The sequence below is a fragment of the Melozone crissalis genome, unplaced genomic scaffold (assembly GCF_028551555.1).
Source record: "Melozone crissalis strain CALT ecotype California unplaced genomic scaffold, PUWL_Pcris_2 ptg000013l_1, whole genome shotgun sequence".
NCBI classification, from domain to species: Eukaryota; Metazoa; Chordata; class Aves; order Passeriformes; family Passerellidae; genus Melozone; species Melozone crissalis.
Genome location: NW_026535791.1, coordinates 49,875,202 through 49,894,543, shown reverse-complemented (window position 1 = coordinate 49,894,543; position 19,342 = coordinate 49,875,202). Strand labels below are relative to the sequence as shown.

The window sequence follows — 19,342 nt, the reverse complement described above, 5'->3', positions numbered from 1 at the left end:
GTGTGGGAAGTTAACCTTCTCCCTACTAAGTCCATTCATGCAAACTGTTTTAAAGGGTACCTGGTCTCATGGGACTCACTAAATTTTGTTTTTCTCATAAAAAAATGTGATTTGAAGGTATTGGGAAAAAAAGGAATTTTTAATGCAGTTAATTTATTGCGAACTACCTGTGTCCTACAATTTTGTCTTGACAAGAGAAAAGGTCTGTTTTCATACATACCCAAAGATTTTAAGCTAAAATAGAATGGGAATGGCTATTTAAATTCTAATACCACTGCCACCAAGGAAATTCTTATCCATATTCAAAAGATAAATTTCACTCTGACCTCCTCCTGATCTGATTCTGCATCAATCATAATTATATCCTTCAATCAACTTTGGGAAATATGCCATTATCCTGAGTTTATGAGTATCTGGATATTCTATATCCTATCTGAATTCCATATCTGTTATTATTATTATTGTTATTACTATTCCTTATTCTGTCTAAATAATGCACTTAACTTTGGCATCTTTTGGCATCTTCTATATCTAGAGGTAGGTCATGAGAACCATCTGTCAACACTTTATTTCCAAATGTGTATGAACACTGAAATGCAGAAAGTTGAGATATATTTTAATTTCACTGGCAACTAATTCTCTCATTCAAGGAGGCTCCACCCTGACTCATAGTTTAAGAGTTGTTGCTAGAAACTACTTGTGTTTTCCATGAGGTTAATTGCCAACCACACTATTAACCTTTTAACTGTTTCAGTCTATGAAGATTTACATTCCACTTACATTTCACAGAGATGCACACTTACCAATCCTGATGTAATTAATTTTATATCCAGGTATTGAGCCAAGACACTAAGTTTGGAATTCTCCTGATTTAGGGAGAAAAGTGGATGTTGTGTAAAAAGCCCAAGCTACTGCTGCCAAGCACTATAAATCCCACAATACTCGTCACTGGTGTGTTTTCTCATCTCTGTGTGAACACTTCAGGTGTTACATGAAAGAATGTCAGCTTGGGAGTTAGGAAAGTTAATTAGAGTGGCATAAAAATAAATTTCACTGATCCACAATAGAGTTCAGGCATCCTCTCATGTGGATTGACCTATAAATCTGATGAATGTTCATTTGAACATTTGCCTGCACCTCACCTTTTACATTACTGTTCACAGACATTTCATCTTTCTGCCATGTCACACCACTCTTCTTACAGAGTTCATGGGTTGCAAATCCATTTATTCTCTCTACCACCACATCAGATGTACTCAAAACTAACATGCTCTAATAATATTTTTAAAGAAAGTCCATGGGTTTTTTTCAATCCCAACCAATTTCTTTCCTTTACTGGGAATCTTCATTGTTTCATTTCAGTTGTTTCTTGGTGCCCAGCCCAAAATTCTGACCTAGTTCGTGTTTCCCACAGAACAAGACAGGAGCACCTGTGACTTAGAAATTCCTGCTTCACATACTGCAAACCAAAGCACACCATGTTTCCAGTCCCAGGAACTTTTCCAGTCCTCTCTCCCTCTCTGCCTCTTCTCTGCAGAAGCAGAATTAAGTGGGAGTTGTGTATTTGGAAACTCAACCCCAAAATACGATCCAAGAAGCCAAACTGAGGTTCAGGTTCAGGCACTTACAGCTGTTTGTGTTAAATGCAGGTGTCCAAGCACCCATTACAGCCAGCAGGAGATTTCCTGTTGGGTGAAATAAAAACAAATAGTACCTGCAACGTTTTTAATCATGACATTCAGCCCAAGTACTTCAGTATGTATTGTATTTATTGTATTTGTTTGCATGTCTTTGTATTTACTGTCTCATTTACTGGGAATAAGCATAGTGAACTCCATTAATTATTTCAATTTTAATTTTTTTAAGCTCTTGGGGAAAGCTCAGGAAAAAAGTAACCAGGAGGGAGAGAAAACATACATGCCCAAAGGATGTTCTGCATCCATGACAAAGAACAAACCCATAGAATATTCTTGGTGCTTTCTGTCACTATGACAACAAAGACACAGAGACAGAAAATTTGCAATGTGAACAGCAAAGGTAGAATTTGGGGCTCTTGCACAAGCCATTAATGGGATGAACGTGCAGCTTCATCCTCCCATATGAATTTTGCTGCTTGTGGCCATGTCCCCAGTACACATTCTAGGGTTCATTTATTCAGCTGACAAGGTCTGGATCTTGCAGCCTGAAGTTGCAGAGTTTTGTAGGACCAAAGCATCTTCAGAGTCCCAAATCTCTAGCCAGGGAATCTTCCTCCTTCCATTCAGACACTTGGGGCTACAGGCAGATCTCCCAGTCCTCCCAATACCTTTAACAGCTGTGGGACTCTAACAGGAGACCTCATCTGACTTGTTACCCTGAAAGGAAGGAAGGGAGGAGAGGAAAGAGGATCATGTGCTCCACAAGTCAGGTATGTTCCAGGAGTGGTGGAAGAGTCTGACTCTGTGCCAACCACCCAGGTAAACAACAGGACAGATTTTCCACAGCCACTTCCAGAATGAATATTTGCCAAATCAAAATGTGGGGAATGCTTGCTCTGGAGATTTCCCTGTACATGCAGGAAACCACCTCCTGTCTTGTGACAGGCATTTCATTGCTCTTTTAGGCCCTTTCTGGAAGCTCTGCTGTGCAGGGTAGCTATGGCACATCAGCTGCACAAACTCTGCTTGCTCTTTGCTGCTACTGCTGTCCACAGTGTTGGTTCAATTAGAATGGAAAAGCACAAAAAACCCCAACAAATAACCTTTAAGATTTCAAAAGATCAGAAGAGTTTTTTAATCTGTCCTTTTAAAGCCATGCAAATGGGAGGCTCTCTCCACACTTGCTGTAGTTTCCCTTGGTCCCCACTCTTGTTGCTATGGGTTTCCTAGTACCTTCCAATAGGAAGGACCCACCAAAGGATTCTCCTTTCATTACCTGATTCCCTGTAGATAATGTTTGTCCTGGTTTATTCATTCCTCATACATCTTACAAGACTGGAGTGCATCTCCACTTTTTTTCCAGTGACTGGTTCAGAGAATTATGGCAATAAATGGTAGGAGATTTGCAAAGGATGACTTAATCTCCAGAATTCTGTGTGTCACCTCACAAGTAGTGACAAGAAGTCTCTTATTGGACCATCTGGTTTTTAAATCCCAAGCTTGTACACTGTTTTTTTCAATAAGCAGAGTTCAGGGAGGGCATCAAAGTGCAGTTGGTGTGCAAAGCTTTCTCCTTGTAGCTAATTAGCTTTCTTACTATTCACTGCACATATTTGAGTGTCTTGTCCATTTGATTCCTGCCCAAGCCAGTTCCTTTGCCATTTGTTATGGCAATTGTTCTGTGTTTCATCAAGAACTCTGGTGGACACAAAAGGAGTATCCAGCCATAACAAGCTGAACGTTCCACTGCACCCTTTGGATAAAATCTAACATACTATAGGCTAAAGGGATGACCATGGCCTCTGCTGGTATTTGTAGCACATTCAGCTTGAATTTTCAGCCCTAGAGTAACCCTGAAATCAAGAGTTTTCTAATATTTATGGAGAGACTGGTGTTATTTTTACTGAGCTCCTAGGATTTGCATTAAAGTAAATATTTCATACCAGAGAAAGAAGAATTTCTGGAGATACTTTAAGCCATCAGAAAGCAGAGTATGATTGCAATAGTGTTCCCTGAACCTATGAGTCATGTTAATGTTCATGGTGTAAAAAGAAGACAGGCTAGATTTTCTAGTAACATATTTTGCTCACATCTTGTAAAAACATGATACTGTGCAGCTTACCAATGGGATTCTCTAAAGTCTTGACTTCCTTTTCCCAGTTTATTCACATTTTCACTATATTTGCCACTACTAAATTTTTCAGCCCTGTGTTTTACCTCTGTTGTTCAGTTTGGGGTTTTTTTAGACTGCCTTAATTTTAATCAGAGTTGGTTTACATAATTCACTAATAATTGCTATAATTATAAAGAAAAGACTCATTGTCAATTTATGTAAAAAAAAAAAAAATTGCTCTTGCCTGTATCCAGTCATTACTATTTTATTCTCGGTGTGTTTCAAAAATCTCCCTAACTTACCCTGGAGAACTTCTGCAAATAACAGCTTTGAGCCTTAGTTTTCTTTTTTTTTTTTTCTCAGTACATTTCTATGATTTTACAGAGAGTTTCTGATTCTGTACAAGTTGTGGTTCAGACCAGTTGCTCAATAAAGGTCTGAGATTTTTTGATAGACCCAATTTACATAATCTGTTCCTGAAAGCCAACTGGTTGTCATTTTGTAGCCCCTCCAGACTTCATAACTGGCAGAAACAGGTACAGGTGATACTAAGAAAATTTCATGCCACAGTGCCATAGTTAGTTCTGCTCTCACTTGAATTATGTACACATGATAATGATTCCCTATTTCGATTCCTTTGTACATCTCTTCTTACTCCTTGAGATTTAAAGTAACAGAATGACAGAATGAATTAATTTGGAAAAAGCCTCTGAGATCATTGAGTCCACCATGTGACCAAACACCACCTTGTCAAGTAGACCATGGCACCAAGTGCCACATCCAGTCTTCCCTTAAACATCTCCAGGACAGTGACTCCAACACCAACCTGGGCAGCCCATTCCAATGCCTTTTCATCCTTTCTGTGAAAACTTTTTTCCTAATGCCCAACCTAAACCTCCTCTGGTGCAACTTAAGACTGTGTCCTAAACGTGTACTCTAGAGTGTTGTTCTGGACAATTTTGGCAACAGACAGAGGGCACTGGGTCAGGAGAAGTTAATTCCTGGAGTAAAGGTCCTTCCTTCACTAAAAATAGTGTCTTCTGCCTTCCCAGCCAGACTCCCAAAACACAGCTATGCAGTGAGTCTCAAACACCTTGCAGAGTTTATCCACAGTCCTCAACATTTGTGCGAGAGATGAGCGAGTTTGGTCTTCTGTTCTCATTAGATCCTTCTGGTCTTGTCCAAGCTTTTGTGTAAGCTGAAAAAAGGAGTTATCAACACTAGCCCCATATTAATTTATAAACTTTCACACTGACAGCATCAGAAATAACATGTATATGTGTGTGAAGGAGGTGCTCTGTGGTACAATTTTTACTAGAGCCATAATACTTCACTGGTTTACAATTCCTAGGAATCCTACCCTACTCCTCATATTTAGGACAGATATTTTAAGAAAATTCAACCTCTTTCCAACCTGCTTTTACCTTCAGCTGTTGTAATGTGAAAGCACACATTTGCTCTAGTGACTTACTTTCCTTCCTTATTAATTTCTTCAGACCTAAATGCCATCTGTTCTTGACATTTGCTTGAAACTTAACTGGTCCTGCTGAAATTTGCCCCAGCTTCTTAGCATTAGTCAAAACAAAAGTATTTTCCATGGAGTAAGCATTCTTATAAAAGCCAATGTTGTGTTAATGAATATATTTTACTTAATGTAGAAGAAATAACATTTCTGACTCTATTCATAATAAAAGCCTATTCATAACATGATCCATTTCTTCCATAAACTCTGATACTGCTAGCCAATGCAACTGTATGTTTGAGCAAAGATTTCTGCAGAAATCCTGCTCAATGAATAAAATGCTCAGATCTTCAGTCTGACTTCTCACTGCTTGACTCCAGCCAGTGCCTAAGGTTCTGCTTTGACACACAACACAGCAGGAATCACAAAAGTCCAAAGCCTCATGTTACTACTAACAAAAAAAGCAGGTCAGGAACCGTCCTTTGGCACAGGAACCAGCTGGCACAGCATGGCTTTCATACACACAACTAAACTCTTATCTCCTGAAATAGGTCAGTTCCACACAGACAGTGTGCTGGGAATGGCCCTGGCACACACAGGCCCTTGAGCTGTGCCACAGGGACTGCTGTTTGCTAGGACACCACCACCCAGGGGACACTGCAGAAGATGACCAGTGCAGTGCTTCAATCCTGAACCCCAGACACATTTCGTTTACTGCTGTAGGGGTAGCTATAGGGATAGAGAGCAAAACACGCCTGCAACACCAAACAGAACTGAAATCTAAATTGTATGTTTGATTGCTGCCTCCCCTGTGCTTCAGAGACTTCTTTCAAAGCTATTATTGACAGTATCTCCAAATTAAACCATCCTCTTGCTCTTTCATGTCATCATTAATTGGCCCTTTTCCCTGGACAACCAAACAGATCTTTTCAACCAACACTGAAAATGTTCTTGTGAGGTTCTGGAAAAAAAAAAATGAAAACACAGTGATCTATGTGAATCTGCACTTTCTGTCCGTGGTCCCCTGCTTCACAGGGAAGTGTCACAGGGTCACTCTTCCCCATGACATACTGGAATACATCTCATGGAGAACAGTCCATGGCTGCTGCCAAACTGACTTGGTTACTTGCATCTCAGGTTATGTTTGATCCACATTTTGGGCTAAGCTGCCCTTAGAAGCTGCTAGATACCAAAATCTTGTTTCAGTAAGCCATTTCCTGACACTACTCTGGGTCATTTGGCTTCAAGAAAGAGCATTTCAGGTAATTAGGGAGACAACTGTATACAACATATCTCTGTCATCTGGTATATTTCTCAAAATCAGAAGCCTCTCACTCAAGAAATAGGAAGTGTATGAAATATGTGCTAGCCCCACTTTGTCCTCAGCTCTGGAATATTTTTCCTGAAAAAATTAGTGTCTGAAACTTGCAGTTGCAGTATCATGAACTGCATATCCCTGTTGCAGCAGGGATGGAGAGAGCAGCATTCAAGACTGCTGACTGTGTGAGTGAAGATTGGCAAAGCCTGTGGCCAGTTAGGGACACACCTTGGGTGCTTCCTACTAAGCACACATCTCTGCAGCTCCCATTTCTCACGTGTTTGTACATGCAGCATACAAAAGCACATGCTCTGCATTGTTTTGCTTAAAAGCAAAGATTTTAATGCTTGGGGGTACCTGAATAAAAAAGAAAATACCTGTTGTTGACTGGCTTGTTGCTTTTTTTCCCCTCTCTTTTTGTAATGGGAAAACAAATCCACTTCCAGCTGTTCAATTGTCTGATCAAGATGTAAACACAAAAAGTGCTGTTACCTTCGTATACACATTCCTGTAAAAGCAAAACAAAACGCGGGGAGCCAAACACTGAAACACCAGGAAACATCACAACTGAGGCTGCAAAACTTCACGTGGCACACGGTGTTCCTCTCCGCTATTGCAGAACCAGGGAATTGTTTAGGTTGGAAAAGACCTCCGAGATCATCGAATGCAACCTTAGACCCAGCACTGCTACTAAACCGTGTCCTGAAGTGGCACAGTTCCCCAAAAGATGAGGCGATACTCTACAGGTAGCAGGAGCTTTCCTGGAAATACCCACTTTTCACTGAGGAAGGCACACAAAGCGCTCAGTGCAGAGAGCCCTCGCTGCCCTTCAGGGAGCACCTGTCCTTTGTGGCCCGCGGCGAGGAGCGGCGGTGCCTCCCGGCCCCGACAGGTGCTCGAGGTGAGCGGGGCGGGGACGGGGACGGGGACGAGCCCTGCGCTCCCCTGCCTCCCTCGCCCCGCCACACAAAGGGCCCCGCCGCCTCCCGCGGAGCGCGCACGGGGCGGGGGATGCCGGTGCCGGGCCGAGGACCGGAGCCCGGACAAAAGGCAGCCCCTCTCCGCCGCCTCCCGCCCGCGGGCGGGGCCCGGCGGCGCCTCCCCCGCACTCCATCCCATCGCATCCCATCCCGCTCCCTCCCTCCCTCCCTGCCGCGCCGCGGGCCCCGGCGGGAGGCGCTGCCCCACTCGCCCGGCTGAGCTGCTGAGCGCCGGCGGCAGCGGCCACCTGGTCCTGCGGGCAGGGCGGCGAGGTGAGTGAGGCGGGCGCCTCATGGCCGCGGGAGCCGGGCGGGGCGGCGGGGCCGGGCCGGGCCGGGCCGCACCGCACCCCGGGGCAGCCGCGCGTGAGGGGCGGCGCGGCTGCTCTGCGCTCACCGGCGCTCACCGGCGCTCACCGGCTCTGCTCGGCTCTGCCCTGCCGGGCGCCGTGCCGCTCCCTGCCCCTCCGGTTTGCCCCCTCAGTGTGGGCTCTGCCCTGCCGGGCGCCGTGCCGCTCCCTGCCCCTCCGGTTTGCCCCCTCAGTGTCGGCGGCGCTGGGTCCGGGCTGGGGGAGGAAGCCGAACAAAGGCAGGCACGGTAACCTGCCTGCAAACGAGCGGGCAAATAAAAACGTGGCGCTCGGCACGGGGTGCCCTCTCCTTTGAGGGGCGTGGGGGAAGCCGCGGCTGCCCCTGCCCTGCCCTGCCGTGGTTCCAGCAGCGCTTGTGCCCTTGGGGCTGCTTCCCCGAGTTACATCCCCGAGTTGTAGCCCTGAGCTGGAGAAACAAAGCGGTCCTTTGGTATGAAGAAGGTGTTTTAGATGCGGGGTGCTGTTGGCTGGTGTTACCTGCAATGGTTAATCGCAGGGACTATAAAAGAGGACGTTTCTGCCGTTTGTGGTGTTTATTTCCCTTTGTATTTCACTGGGGCTGCACTATTAAAATAAATTTGCTGGTTATGTTTGTAGATTTGTTGACGGTTTTGTTGTTTTGGGTTTATTTTTGTCTGTGGGTTTTGTTTTTGTTTTTATTTCTTTTGTATCTACAAGAGGAAGGAGATTTAAGTGTTTGTTATCTAAAACCAAGAAATAAAGGTTTATTTAAAGATATTTTTAGCCAAAAACCTTGAAAAAGAATTTAAAACTATCTCAATAGACTTGGCAATGGCAAGATCCTATTTGCTCTTGCAAGCCCTTTATTTCCTTTAGAGAGCCCGTTTGATTTAGTGATTTCAGAATGACTGAGACTGACTAGCAGAGAAATAGAAAAACTCAAAAAGCAAATAAATAGAAGTCTTTTTTTTTTTCTTAAAGATATTTTGTAGGTTACCTTTTAATGATAATCATAAGTCCTTTTTGGAGTTTATTAGTCAAACAGCTTTTCTGGCTTGGGGAGTGGAACAGTCAGTTTAATGTTCAGCAGCAGGCTCTGTGTTTATTAAAGGTACTTACCCTGTGCAAGTTTAGTTAGCATGTTGAAAGAGAAAAAATGCTATTCTGAATAGAAGTCAGCATCATTTTAGTAGGAGGGGAGAGGAAAAACATTTGTTGTGGACCCTAATTCAAGAGGATGCTAAAGCATGTGTCTAATAAAGGCACAGTGGTAGGGTAGGGAATTGGACATTGTTTTTGTACTTGATGTTGTATGTCCTTTTCTTGTGTTTTGGGCCTGGCTGCTACCATACAACCCTCTTGTCCATTCTTATCCCTTCTGTAGGGAGGTCTGGGTCATGCACGGTTTTTTTTTGTGTTGAACTTTGCAATCCTTGGGTTTCAGATGGCTTCCAGAAGTTATATGCTTCACTGATTTGGCACTGGACTGCACAAAAGTAATTACAGAAGTTGTGTGGAAAGGCCTTTTTTCTTTTTTTTTTTAATGATGGAGGTCTGTAAAATCAGTCTTGAAGGCAGCCACCTGTGTGCAGTGTTGAGGCTTTGCAGGAGCTTCAAAATAGCTACCAGGTTTAATCGTCTTAAAACATACATCTGCTTGGAACTTCAAATGCAGTGCTCCTTTCTCAATTAAAGCTGTCAGTTGCTGTTTCTAACAAAATTACACTGTTGGGTAAATCTATGACAACTTCATTAGAAAGTATTCATCATGGTTACTTAACAGGAAATTAAATCTGAGTAGATTGGAAGAGAACTTGCCCCCTCTTTCCTGAAGCATTACCTTTACCTTGCACTTAGGCTCAACAAATTCTGCAGGCACAGGAAATGGACAGTGCTCTCCATCTCTGTAGGCAGGCAGCTGGGGAAGGTTTCTTGAGCCTTAGGGAGCCTCAGCCATGCCTTTTTTTTCCTTCTGTGTGTGTGATGGTAAAAGACTGAATGCTGAAGCCACGAGTCTTGAGGGTTTTCTTGGTGGGGTATTGCAAACTGCTTTTGATCTGCCATAAGCTGGGTTTGGGAGGGGTGGGAGTGGGAGGAGGAAGAGAAGGGACATGTGGAGTAGATGTTCTGTGAGCCCTTTGAAACTGGACACCTATTATATGTTTGTCAGCAAGTTGGTGGTATGAAGTGACCCAAGTGATCTCTCAGGGACCCGTGTCCTCTAAGCTGAGCAGAGCACGTACTCCTGTTTTACGGTCACTGAACAAAGGCACTCTCCTTGGAGCTTGCTGCAGAGAAAGATCTTAGATGTTCCAAGTTCTGATTTCAAGAGAAAACTGCTAATACTGTGATGCTTGTTCCCATGATAAATAAATTAAAAACCAGAACATGCCATGTACTCCCTGACCTTCAGAAAGCAGCATGTGTTTTTCTTCTTTCAGCTGAATTAGTCTGGGAGTTGGGATTTGTGTGCTTGGTCACAAGTACCTCTGAGTTAAACAAATGGGATTTGTGTAGTGTCCTCATTCTGGTGGGCAGCATCTTGTGTTTGTCACGGCTTTGTGCATGGAATAATGCATGGGTGTGATGGGAGTTTGGGTTTATCATGACAACAACTTGAACAAGGGGAGATTTGTCAGCCCCTTGAAATAAGGGGTCAAGTACGAAACCACCTCATTCTCCACAGAGTACTGTATAGCACTATCAGCTTCCATTGTGTTTCAGGCTTGATCTAAAAATGAAACCTGGCTTGTCATTCTCTGGGGTCTTGGAAAAAATCTGTGAAATGTGATCTGAGTGAAAATAGATACAGTGAACTGTTCTAGAGAAGTATAAGCTGCTCTTCATGCTGCATTAGAAGACATCATGTTCAGGCCAGTATTTTATTTGACGTCTCATGGATGGAAAGAGAAATAAGTGGGAAGAAAGTTGGGGTTGTGGGGGCTGTGTGAGGGGGCAGGAGGAAAGGTTTAGATATCTAATTCTAAAAGCTCCCTTTTCAGGAATGTAGGTGGTTTGGTGGGAGTTTTAGAGCTAAGAAAATTATGCTTTTACTAATAATGATCCCTAGGCAACTGGAATTCTATAATATGGAGGTTTTCTCACACTTACATTAACACTCTCAGACTGACTTTGGTTTTACTCACTGAAAATATGAAAGTCTTGCATTCAGCATTAGATATCACATTTGTACAGAAGGAACAACAAGCCACTTTTCAAATTCCATACTGTATAAAAGTTGAAAACCCCATTTTTTCTTGTTTGCAAAGGGGAAGTGTGGCATGTATAAGGTCCAGGTTTCTGTAGGACATGAGATGCAGCTCAGGTGAGGTTGCTTACAGCCAGTTGCTTTGTCCATAACCCATTTCATTCCTGCATGGAGCTGGTGTTCCCTTGTCCTCGTGCTCTGCTCAGATGGTCCATGGATGGCTTGGTGAGCACTGGGCCCATATCTCTGAAAAGGAAGAGAATTTGGCTGAGTACTTGAAGCTCTTCCTGTACCTGTGTGCAGTGGGTAGAGTCAGGCAGTAGGGAAGGTTGCTCAAGGCTTGGGAACTCAGCTACCCTCTGTCATCCTAGGTTTATCTTTTTATTGTTTTTGTTAGAGGGCTAAAAATATAATGCACAATTCTGAGTTGACTAACAAAAGATGAACTTCTTATGGCTTTCTGCCCCAAAAGGAGGAAGGAGGACTGCTGAGTGACTTCATTTAAATTTGTAAGCATTTCTCAAAGAAGGGGCTACCTATAGGATGAAAAGTTGAATAAAAAAGAAAGCATTTCTCTTACAAAACACATTTGGCTTTTTTCCTTTATAGAGGCCTCAGGTTAGCTCTTGCTTAACAGTCTAGCATTTTCTTTGAAATTTGTGTTTTCTACATCAGCCTGTTGATGACTTTTAATGCTTTGTGAAAGGCTTTTAAATACAAAATGAGACCCTTTATCTTGAAGGACTGCTTAGTATTCAAGTTAAATGTTGATCACAGTCCAATTCCAAATGAGAAAAAATTTAGTCTTTAAATTGGTTTTGACTTAAAACATGTGAGGGTATTCTGCATGCCCTAGAGAGCGATTAGAGTGGAACTTTTTTGCTGATTTTTCCGCTTCCTCTTTCCAAACAAAATGTAAAAGGACTGGGAGAAGGGCAAGAGTAGAAATACAATATCTCTGTAGGAAGAACTTGAGTCATTTCATGGACTTTACTGAAATCCTAGTGTTTTATTGTATTTATCATGTGACTCGTTCTTTGAGGCACTCTGTTGGTAATGTATACAAAAGTGGGACTTTTCATTATCCAAACTCAGGCTGATCTGCAGTTGCCTTGGACTCTCTGGAGTTGAAGTAAGGGGCTGATGAGCCTCAGAGGATGCCCTTCTCTCCTACTCCAGGGAATGCTGAAGTCATGTGAGTTAAGTAGGTTCTTAACTTAAACATCTCAGTTTCATATCTGATCTCAGATGGGAGGAGCCTGGGCCATAATGTGTGTCTGATGTATTTTGCACTTTCCCCTTGCATTGGGAGATGGAAAGAATGCAATGCTAGCCAGCTAAAGCATAAAAATTGGAAAGAATGCTGCAGACAGACACATGCACCTAAAATCAGATTGGCAATATTGGCAGGTTAAAACAGCATTCAGTGTATTTTAATCCATCCTAAAATAAAGAGATATTATACAGATAGTGGTATCTGTATAATAATACAGTCCAGTCCAATTGTCCTGCAGAGACCTGCAGGGTACATGGCTGAGCTCTTACACCATCATCTGGACTCTGCTCTCTATTGATGTGGGCCTACTGAGCTTGGTGAATTACTAAGTTTAAAGCTGCTATGCAGGCTGGATATTAAACAGCTTTTCTTTAAGGGCATTGGCATTAAGTGTCATGGTGTCTATGGAAAATAAGTGTGTGAAATCTTAGTAGGTGCTGAATTAGTAGTGGTTTTCCCCACACAAATACATTTTATTTCTCAGTGACTTAAATGGAACAATTACAAAAGCACAGTAAAATGCTGATCTGATTAAATGCTGAGGGAGGTAATTCACAGGACAATCTGAAAATATCACACAAGGGGTCTTAGAAGTGAGATATATTTAAATGTTTGTGTTACACCTGACTAGAAATGATGCCCTTCACCAGGGAAATGGCTGAAGAAATTACATCATGTGTCAGCAACAGTGATCTAGTAACAGTGCATGGATTGAGGGTGATGGGGGCCCTGGGAGCTGGGTTTAACTGCTGTGGTGAAGTGGCTGCAGAATGTGGATTTAAGTTTCTGAGGTAACTGTGTGCCTTACGTCATCTGGTTACATTTGAAGATAATAATTAACTACTGCCTTTGCAATGTTATTCTTGAATTAAAGGGGGATTTTGGATGGAAAACTGAGGTAAGTTCAATGAAGTGTGTGTGCAACGTGATTGAAATAGGATTCTTGCTTTCAAAAATTGTTCTTTTGTCTGAGTTTCATAAACATTGTTTCAGGAAGCATTTGCACCTTAATCAAGGAGTAATGTGGAGTTAAGAATTAAGGATATTAAGAATATTATTACTTAGAGTATATCTGAAGATATATATCTTAAGAATATTATTACTTATATATAGCTCGTGGGCCTACAGGTAGCGAGGTCCTGGCTGCAGTGAGGTTTATCAGTGCCTTTGTGTCCTGACAAATGAGCCTAGATTCTGCCCCTGCTTTTCCTTCGGTATTTCACCAGCTTTGATGTCTGCAATCTAATTTAAAGCAAACAGAAAAACTCAAATTCTCAAGCAGTATTGGTTCTAGCAGATGAAACGGAGGTTTGGGAGCAGTTGTTCAGATCTACAAATGTCAAAAGGAGATTTCAGTCTTGGGCTTTTTCCATGGTGTATCAGCTGGCTGAGGGTGTGACTTTATCTTTGAATGCTTTGAAATAATAAGAAAAGCTACTTGTGTTTTCAGTGTCACTGCAATGATCCAAGAGGAGGTACCTTGAGGAGCTTTGACTGTTTGGAACATCTTGTGTTAGCTCATAAACCAAAAGAAAAAGTTAAGGGTTTTTTTTGGTGTTTCTTTTTTCCTCTCTTTATGCTTCCCTTTTTCCAGGCAATCTTGGTCAAGAAGTTTTATGAATGTGCAAGCTGCCTCTCTTCATGGAAGTGTGAATGTATACAGTGACTATTTCTCAGCCCTCATGTATTTTTTTCCCCCAACATTTTTGCCCCTAGAGTTTCTGCTGTGTTTTCTTAAGATCTAAGTTCACATTATCATTCATAAAATCAAGATGATCAGAAAATAAGTAAGGATTAAGGTCATAAATGCATGTCCTTAACTGCATAGAGACACCTTTATACACTGTTTGGGTATAATTATTTCTGGCAATCTTCAGGCATTTCCATTGCTTAAAGAGAGGCAATAAATTAAAAACTTATTCCTAGAGTAATTTGCTGACTTCTGAAGCATAGATCCAGCTGCTTTTCAGTTCAACTTGCACAGGAGAAGGGAGAAAAAATAAATTTCTCGGATTCATGTCTCCTGCAGAGAAGACTTCCCCATCTTTGCCCCAATTCTTGGGGTAAAAAGTGGAGAGATTTAAACTTTGCTTAGTGGCCTTAAGAAGTAAAAATCTATTTAGTGTCTCAGATGTAAGGGTAATTGAAAGAATTCCCCCTGCTCCCACAGAATTAAAAAAAAAAATTGAATTGCTATGAAGTGCTTTTTTAATGAAACCCCCTGTGCACACTTGTGCCTGTCACAGCACCTGGCATGCCAGACAGTTGTAGAGGCAGAAGCAGCTTAAAGCTGTGTCCTATTTGCTACATACATTATTTACTAGCAGAATGTGCATTAGTACAGCTGGAAGTGCTTGCCACCTTCTGTATGACAAGGAGGATGTGTGCAATGAACCTGTCCAGTTCAGCAGCTATAGAAAGTTGAGCAATTTGCTTTTAACTCCATTACCCACCCTCTGACAAACACTGCAAAGCTAAAATCTGGAAATAGGCAAAGAGAACTGAGGAAATGGCAGTATGTTGTCTAAAGTAAAACAAAATTGCTCTCTTTAAACTGGGGAGAAGATGCAGCTTGCTGTAATACTTGAAGGATGTTTTATCTGGAAATCCTCTCTTCTGCTGAAGCATTGCAGTAAGTGCCAGAGAGAGTACTTTATTCTTCATGGGTGATTCCTGAGGGATCTGGTGCTAAATAATGTGTCTTTTTTGTAACAGCTAGAACTTTTATATTAAGAAGGCTTTTAAAGTGGATTTTACTTTGTTCAAGTCTATAACTGACACTTTGAAATGTAATACAGAGAATGCAGACCTGTTGTTAATATCCATGGTCTGCAGTGATTCTTTCACTCAATTTAATCAGCAGCTAGAAACAGATACACTAGAAACACTTGGATTTTGATGCTTGCAGAACAAATGAAGATTATGCATCTGTTTCTTTTCTAAAAAGCATTAAATTTGCCCAGGGAGATGCATATTTCCCCTACTTGGGCCTGGTGCTTTCCAGATGGACTTGGAAAAGCCTGTCAGGTCCCTTGTGCTCAGAGATTTGGACCATTATTTTTCTGTATGCCTTCTGGTGGAGAGTGGGAACAAACCCATCCTGGATGTGGTGTAATTTCCTTAGAGTACAGGGAAAGCAAGGACAGGTATCCTGGGAAGATTACAGGGATGCAGTCCAGTTGTAGGGCTGTGGTGAGGAAGGCCAAGGTGAAACTGGAACAGAACTTGGCAAGGGATGCAAAGAGTAAGAAGGGATTCTAGGGGTATGTCAGCCAAAAAAAGGAAAGTAAAAGAAAGTGTACCCTGCAGGTAAGCAAGGCTGGCATACTGGTAAGAGTGGATGAGAAGGCTGAGGTGCTCAGGCTTCACTGGCAGCCTCCCTTCCCATGCTTCTCAAGTAGATGAACTGCAAGATGGGGACCAGGGCAGCAAAGTTCCTCCCACTGTAGGATAAGATCAGGTTTGCAACCACCTGAGGAACTCAGAAATATGGGACCTGATGAGATGCATCCCAGAGTCCTGAGGGAACTGGCTGATATTGTCAAACCATTCTGTAGGATTTGAAAAGTCATGGCAGGTGAAGTCCCAGGTGACTGGAAAAAGGAAAACATTGTACCCATCTTTACAAAGGGTAGAAAAGAGGACCCTGGGAACTGCCTGGGAACTGTCAGCCTCACCTCTGTGCCTGGAAGATCATGGGACAGATACTCCTGGAAGCTGTGCTCAGGCACATGGGGGACAGGGAGATGATCAAGGACAGCCAGTATGACTTCACCAAGGGCATGTCCTGTCTGATCAACCTAGTGGCCATCTATGATGGAGTGGCCACATCAAGTGATGAGGGAAGAGTTACAGATGTCATTTATCTGGACTCCTGTAAAGCCTCTGACTTGGTGCCCCACAACATTCTTCTCTCAAAACTGGAGAGACTTGGATTTGATGGTGGACTGTTCTGTGGATGAGGAATTTGTTGGATGGTCATATAGAGAGGATGGTGTCAATGGCTCAGAGTCCTGATGGACATCAGTGACAAGTCATGTCCCTCAGGGGTCTGCATTGGGGTCAGTGTTACTGAATATCTTCACTAATGACAAAGGGCTTGAGTGCCACCCCCTGCAGGTCTGCAGATGACACCAAGCTGAGTGGTGCTGTGGACAATCTGAAGGACAGGATGCCATCCAGAGGGACCTGGACAAGTTCAAGAAATGGGCCCCTGGGAATCTCATGTGGTTTAACAAGGCCAGAGGCAAAGTGCTGCACGTGCGTGGAACCACTGGTATCCATCTGGGCTGGGGCATGAACTGCTCAAGAGCAGCCCTGTTGAGAAGGACTTGGGGGTGCTCATGGATGAGGCAGTGTCCAGGTGCTGCTGGACACAATCCAGCCATGTGCACCTGCAGCCCAGAAGGCCATTGAGTCCTGGACAACATGGAAAGCAGTGTGGGCAGCTAGCTGAGGGAGGGGATTCTGCCCTTCTCCCTGGTGAGACCCCACCTGGAGAGCTGCATTCAGGTCTGGGGTCTCCAACATCAGGAAGATGTGGACATGTTGAAGTGAGTCCAGAGGAGAGCCATGAAGATGGTCACAGGGCTGGAGCACATCTCTAGTGAGGACAAGCTGAGATGGCTGGAACTGTTCAGTCTGGAGTAGAGAAGGCTCCAGGGAGACCTCACAGCACCTTCCAGTACCTAAGGGAGCCTGTGGAAATCTAGAGAGGGACTTTCTACAAGGGCATTTGGAGATAGAAAAAGGGGTAATATTTTTGAACTGAAGAACGATTGATTTTATATTAGATGTTGGAAAGGAGGGGGTTTTTGTTTGGTTGTTTGGGGTTTTGTTTGCTTGTTTGTTTGTTTTACAATGGGGTGGTGAGACATTGGAACAGGTTGCCCAGAGAAGTGGTAGATGTCCCATCTCTGGAAGCATTCAAGGTCAGGTTGGACAGGGTTCTGAGCAACCTCATTGAGTTGTAGGAGGATTGGGCTTTGTGGCTTTGTATGTCAAACTGTTAAATGATTCAACTTTTCAGAGTTCCCAGCTACCTTTAACAGTGGGAAAGATCATCTTGGAAAGCTCAGGATGTTTCCTCATGTGGACAAAATCTTTCAAGTTAATATTGTTTTAGTTGTTATTTTAAGAAGGGGGCGATTTTTGTTTATGTTATAAAACGAACCTCCCTGTAGTTCTCTGGCATAAACTGGAAAGCTTGCAGGTGTTTAAGGATGTGCTTGCTGTCTGACCTGCAAACACATATAATAAGTCTAGTAATTTCTAGCTCCTTCTAAGCTAAGGGAACTCTTGCTGCTTCCTTCTGCTCAGGAAGAGGGCAGCAGTGAAGGACCTGGGTGCTGTGTCAGAAACCAAAGCTGGTCTTCTTCCCGGATTTCAAGTGGCAAGGTTTCATTCAGTTAATTTGTTTATGAAAATTTTGAACTGTATTTTCAGCCTCCCATATAATGGCAATTGTAGTATCTTGTCCTCTTTTGTCATTATTTTTTTTCTTTCACATTTTGACAACCCATGTTCTGGTGTGTTCTTTCACCTAGTTAAACTTGGCTTTAGATAAACTTGGCTTTTAAGATAAATATTGACTTGTTCTGTGAAAAATACAGAGAAATAATGATTTTTTTTTTTTTTTTGCTTTTATGCAGATCACATGTGATTTGATACTTGTATGCAGGGTTTTTGTGGGTTTTTTTAATGCTAGCTTCCTGACATTTGATATAAGCATTTTGAGAAATTACAAGGAACTTAAACTTTTTACTTTGGGTACTATACCATGGATGACTCTTGTAAGCTGCATATCTTTTCTTCAAATAAAATCAAAGATATGAAAATTTGTATGCAATTGTTATCCTTAGCATTTGAGCCCCTTCTTTCAAGTAGCTAGATTTTTCCTTATGTTTTGCAGAAAACAATTTTCTGTTTGTTGTTTTTCAGAAATCGGTTCACAGAGTTTTCATGTCTGACTACTGGTATCGGACCCTGCTCCTGTGCAAAGAAACTGGAAGCTGCAACTGTTTTGCAACAGCCAACCAGCCTAATGAAGAGAAAGAAGATGATACCAGCCATCAGGTTGTGGTGTCAGATACCATGCAGCTTGTGCAAGATAAGCAAGAGGTGACAGAAATCATGGCAGGTGAGAAAAATATGGCATATTTTGAAACTGGCTGGCTGGCTGCCAGACTGTTAAGAAGAGGACAGATGTCTTCAAGAATTTTAGCATTTGTGTCTCATCTCTAGCAATGAGAGTAGGACAGGGAGCCCAGGAAAAGGAATAGCTGAGTATTCACTGGAGGGGGCTGATGTCACCACAAAAACAAACATTTAATAGCAGCCAGTGAAAACCTGCACTTGGGAGGACTGATGCTTCTTATAAGGAATTAAAATCAGTCCGTGAATTAATTGTTTAGCAAAAAATAGCCATCCCAGAGAAACCTGACCTACCTTCTGTTGGAAGGACTCGGTATTTGCACACCATCCTATAGTTTTAAAATCACAGTTTGGAGAAACTGCTGAGAAGCAAGTGAAAAATACCTATGCACCATATCACATTACTTTTGTTGCTGTGGGCCATAAGCAGCAAACTGTATTGAGTGCTAGTTTATGATTGCTGGGATTAAGCATACTTTTTTTTACTGTACCATCTGATCTTATATTTACCCATGCAGGACATTGTCACATAGTTCATGTATGAGTAGAAGCTTTTCCATGGCACTAGTGCAGATGGACAGAAATTTTATAATTTGATTAGCAATTGCATCTGATGGCATTTGGTCTTTATTAACACATCTTCATTTCATTTTGAAAAATGCTTTTATAAAGCCTCCCTTGTAATTAAATAATTAGGTAATTAAATACCTAAATATATTTATGCAAACCTCTCTAAGCTGGAAAGATGTTCCAAAACTGGAAAGGTGGAATTCACTAAAATACAGTTTTGCATTAAATACACAATTATAAAACAGGATATGACTCCTTTGTCCTAGCTGGAATGAACTAATGATGTTGCTACT

General features: G+C 42.4%; 1 protein-coding gene across 4 annotated transcripts in view; it reads left to right on the top strand.

Moving 5' to 3' along the window:
* Positions 1–7,728: 7,728 nt before the first annotated feature.
* The window catches only part of MCF2L (MCF.2 cell line derived transforming sequence like), a 156,433-nt gene continuing 144,819 nt past the window's right edge, over positions 7,729–19,342 (top strand). For 2 of the 4 annotated variants that reach the window (XM_054271488.1, XM_054271487.1), the window contains exons 1-2: positions 7,729–7,783; positions 18,267–18,465. In XM_054271488.1, coding sequence (XP_054127463.1) covers positions 18,288–18,465 — 178 coding nt within the window. In that variant the 5' untranslated portion in view covers positions 7,729–7,783; positions 18,267–18,287. The remainder of the gene's footprint in view (positions 7,784–18,266; positions 18,466–19,342) is intronic. The other 2 variants (XM_054271495.1, XM_054271491.1) reach the window with 1 other exon arrangement.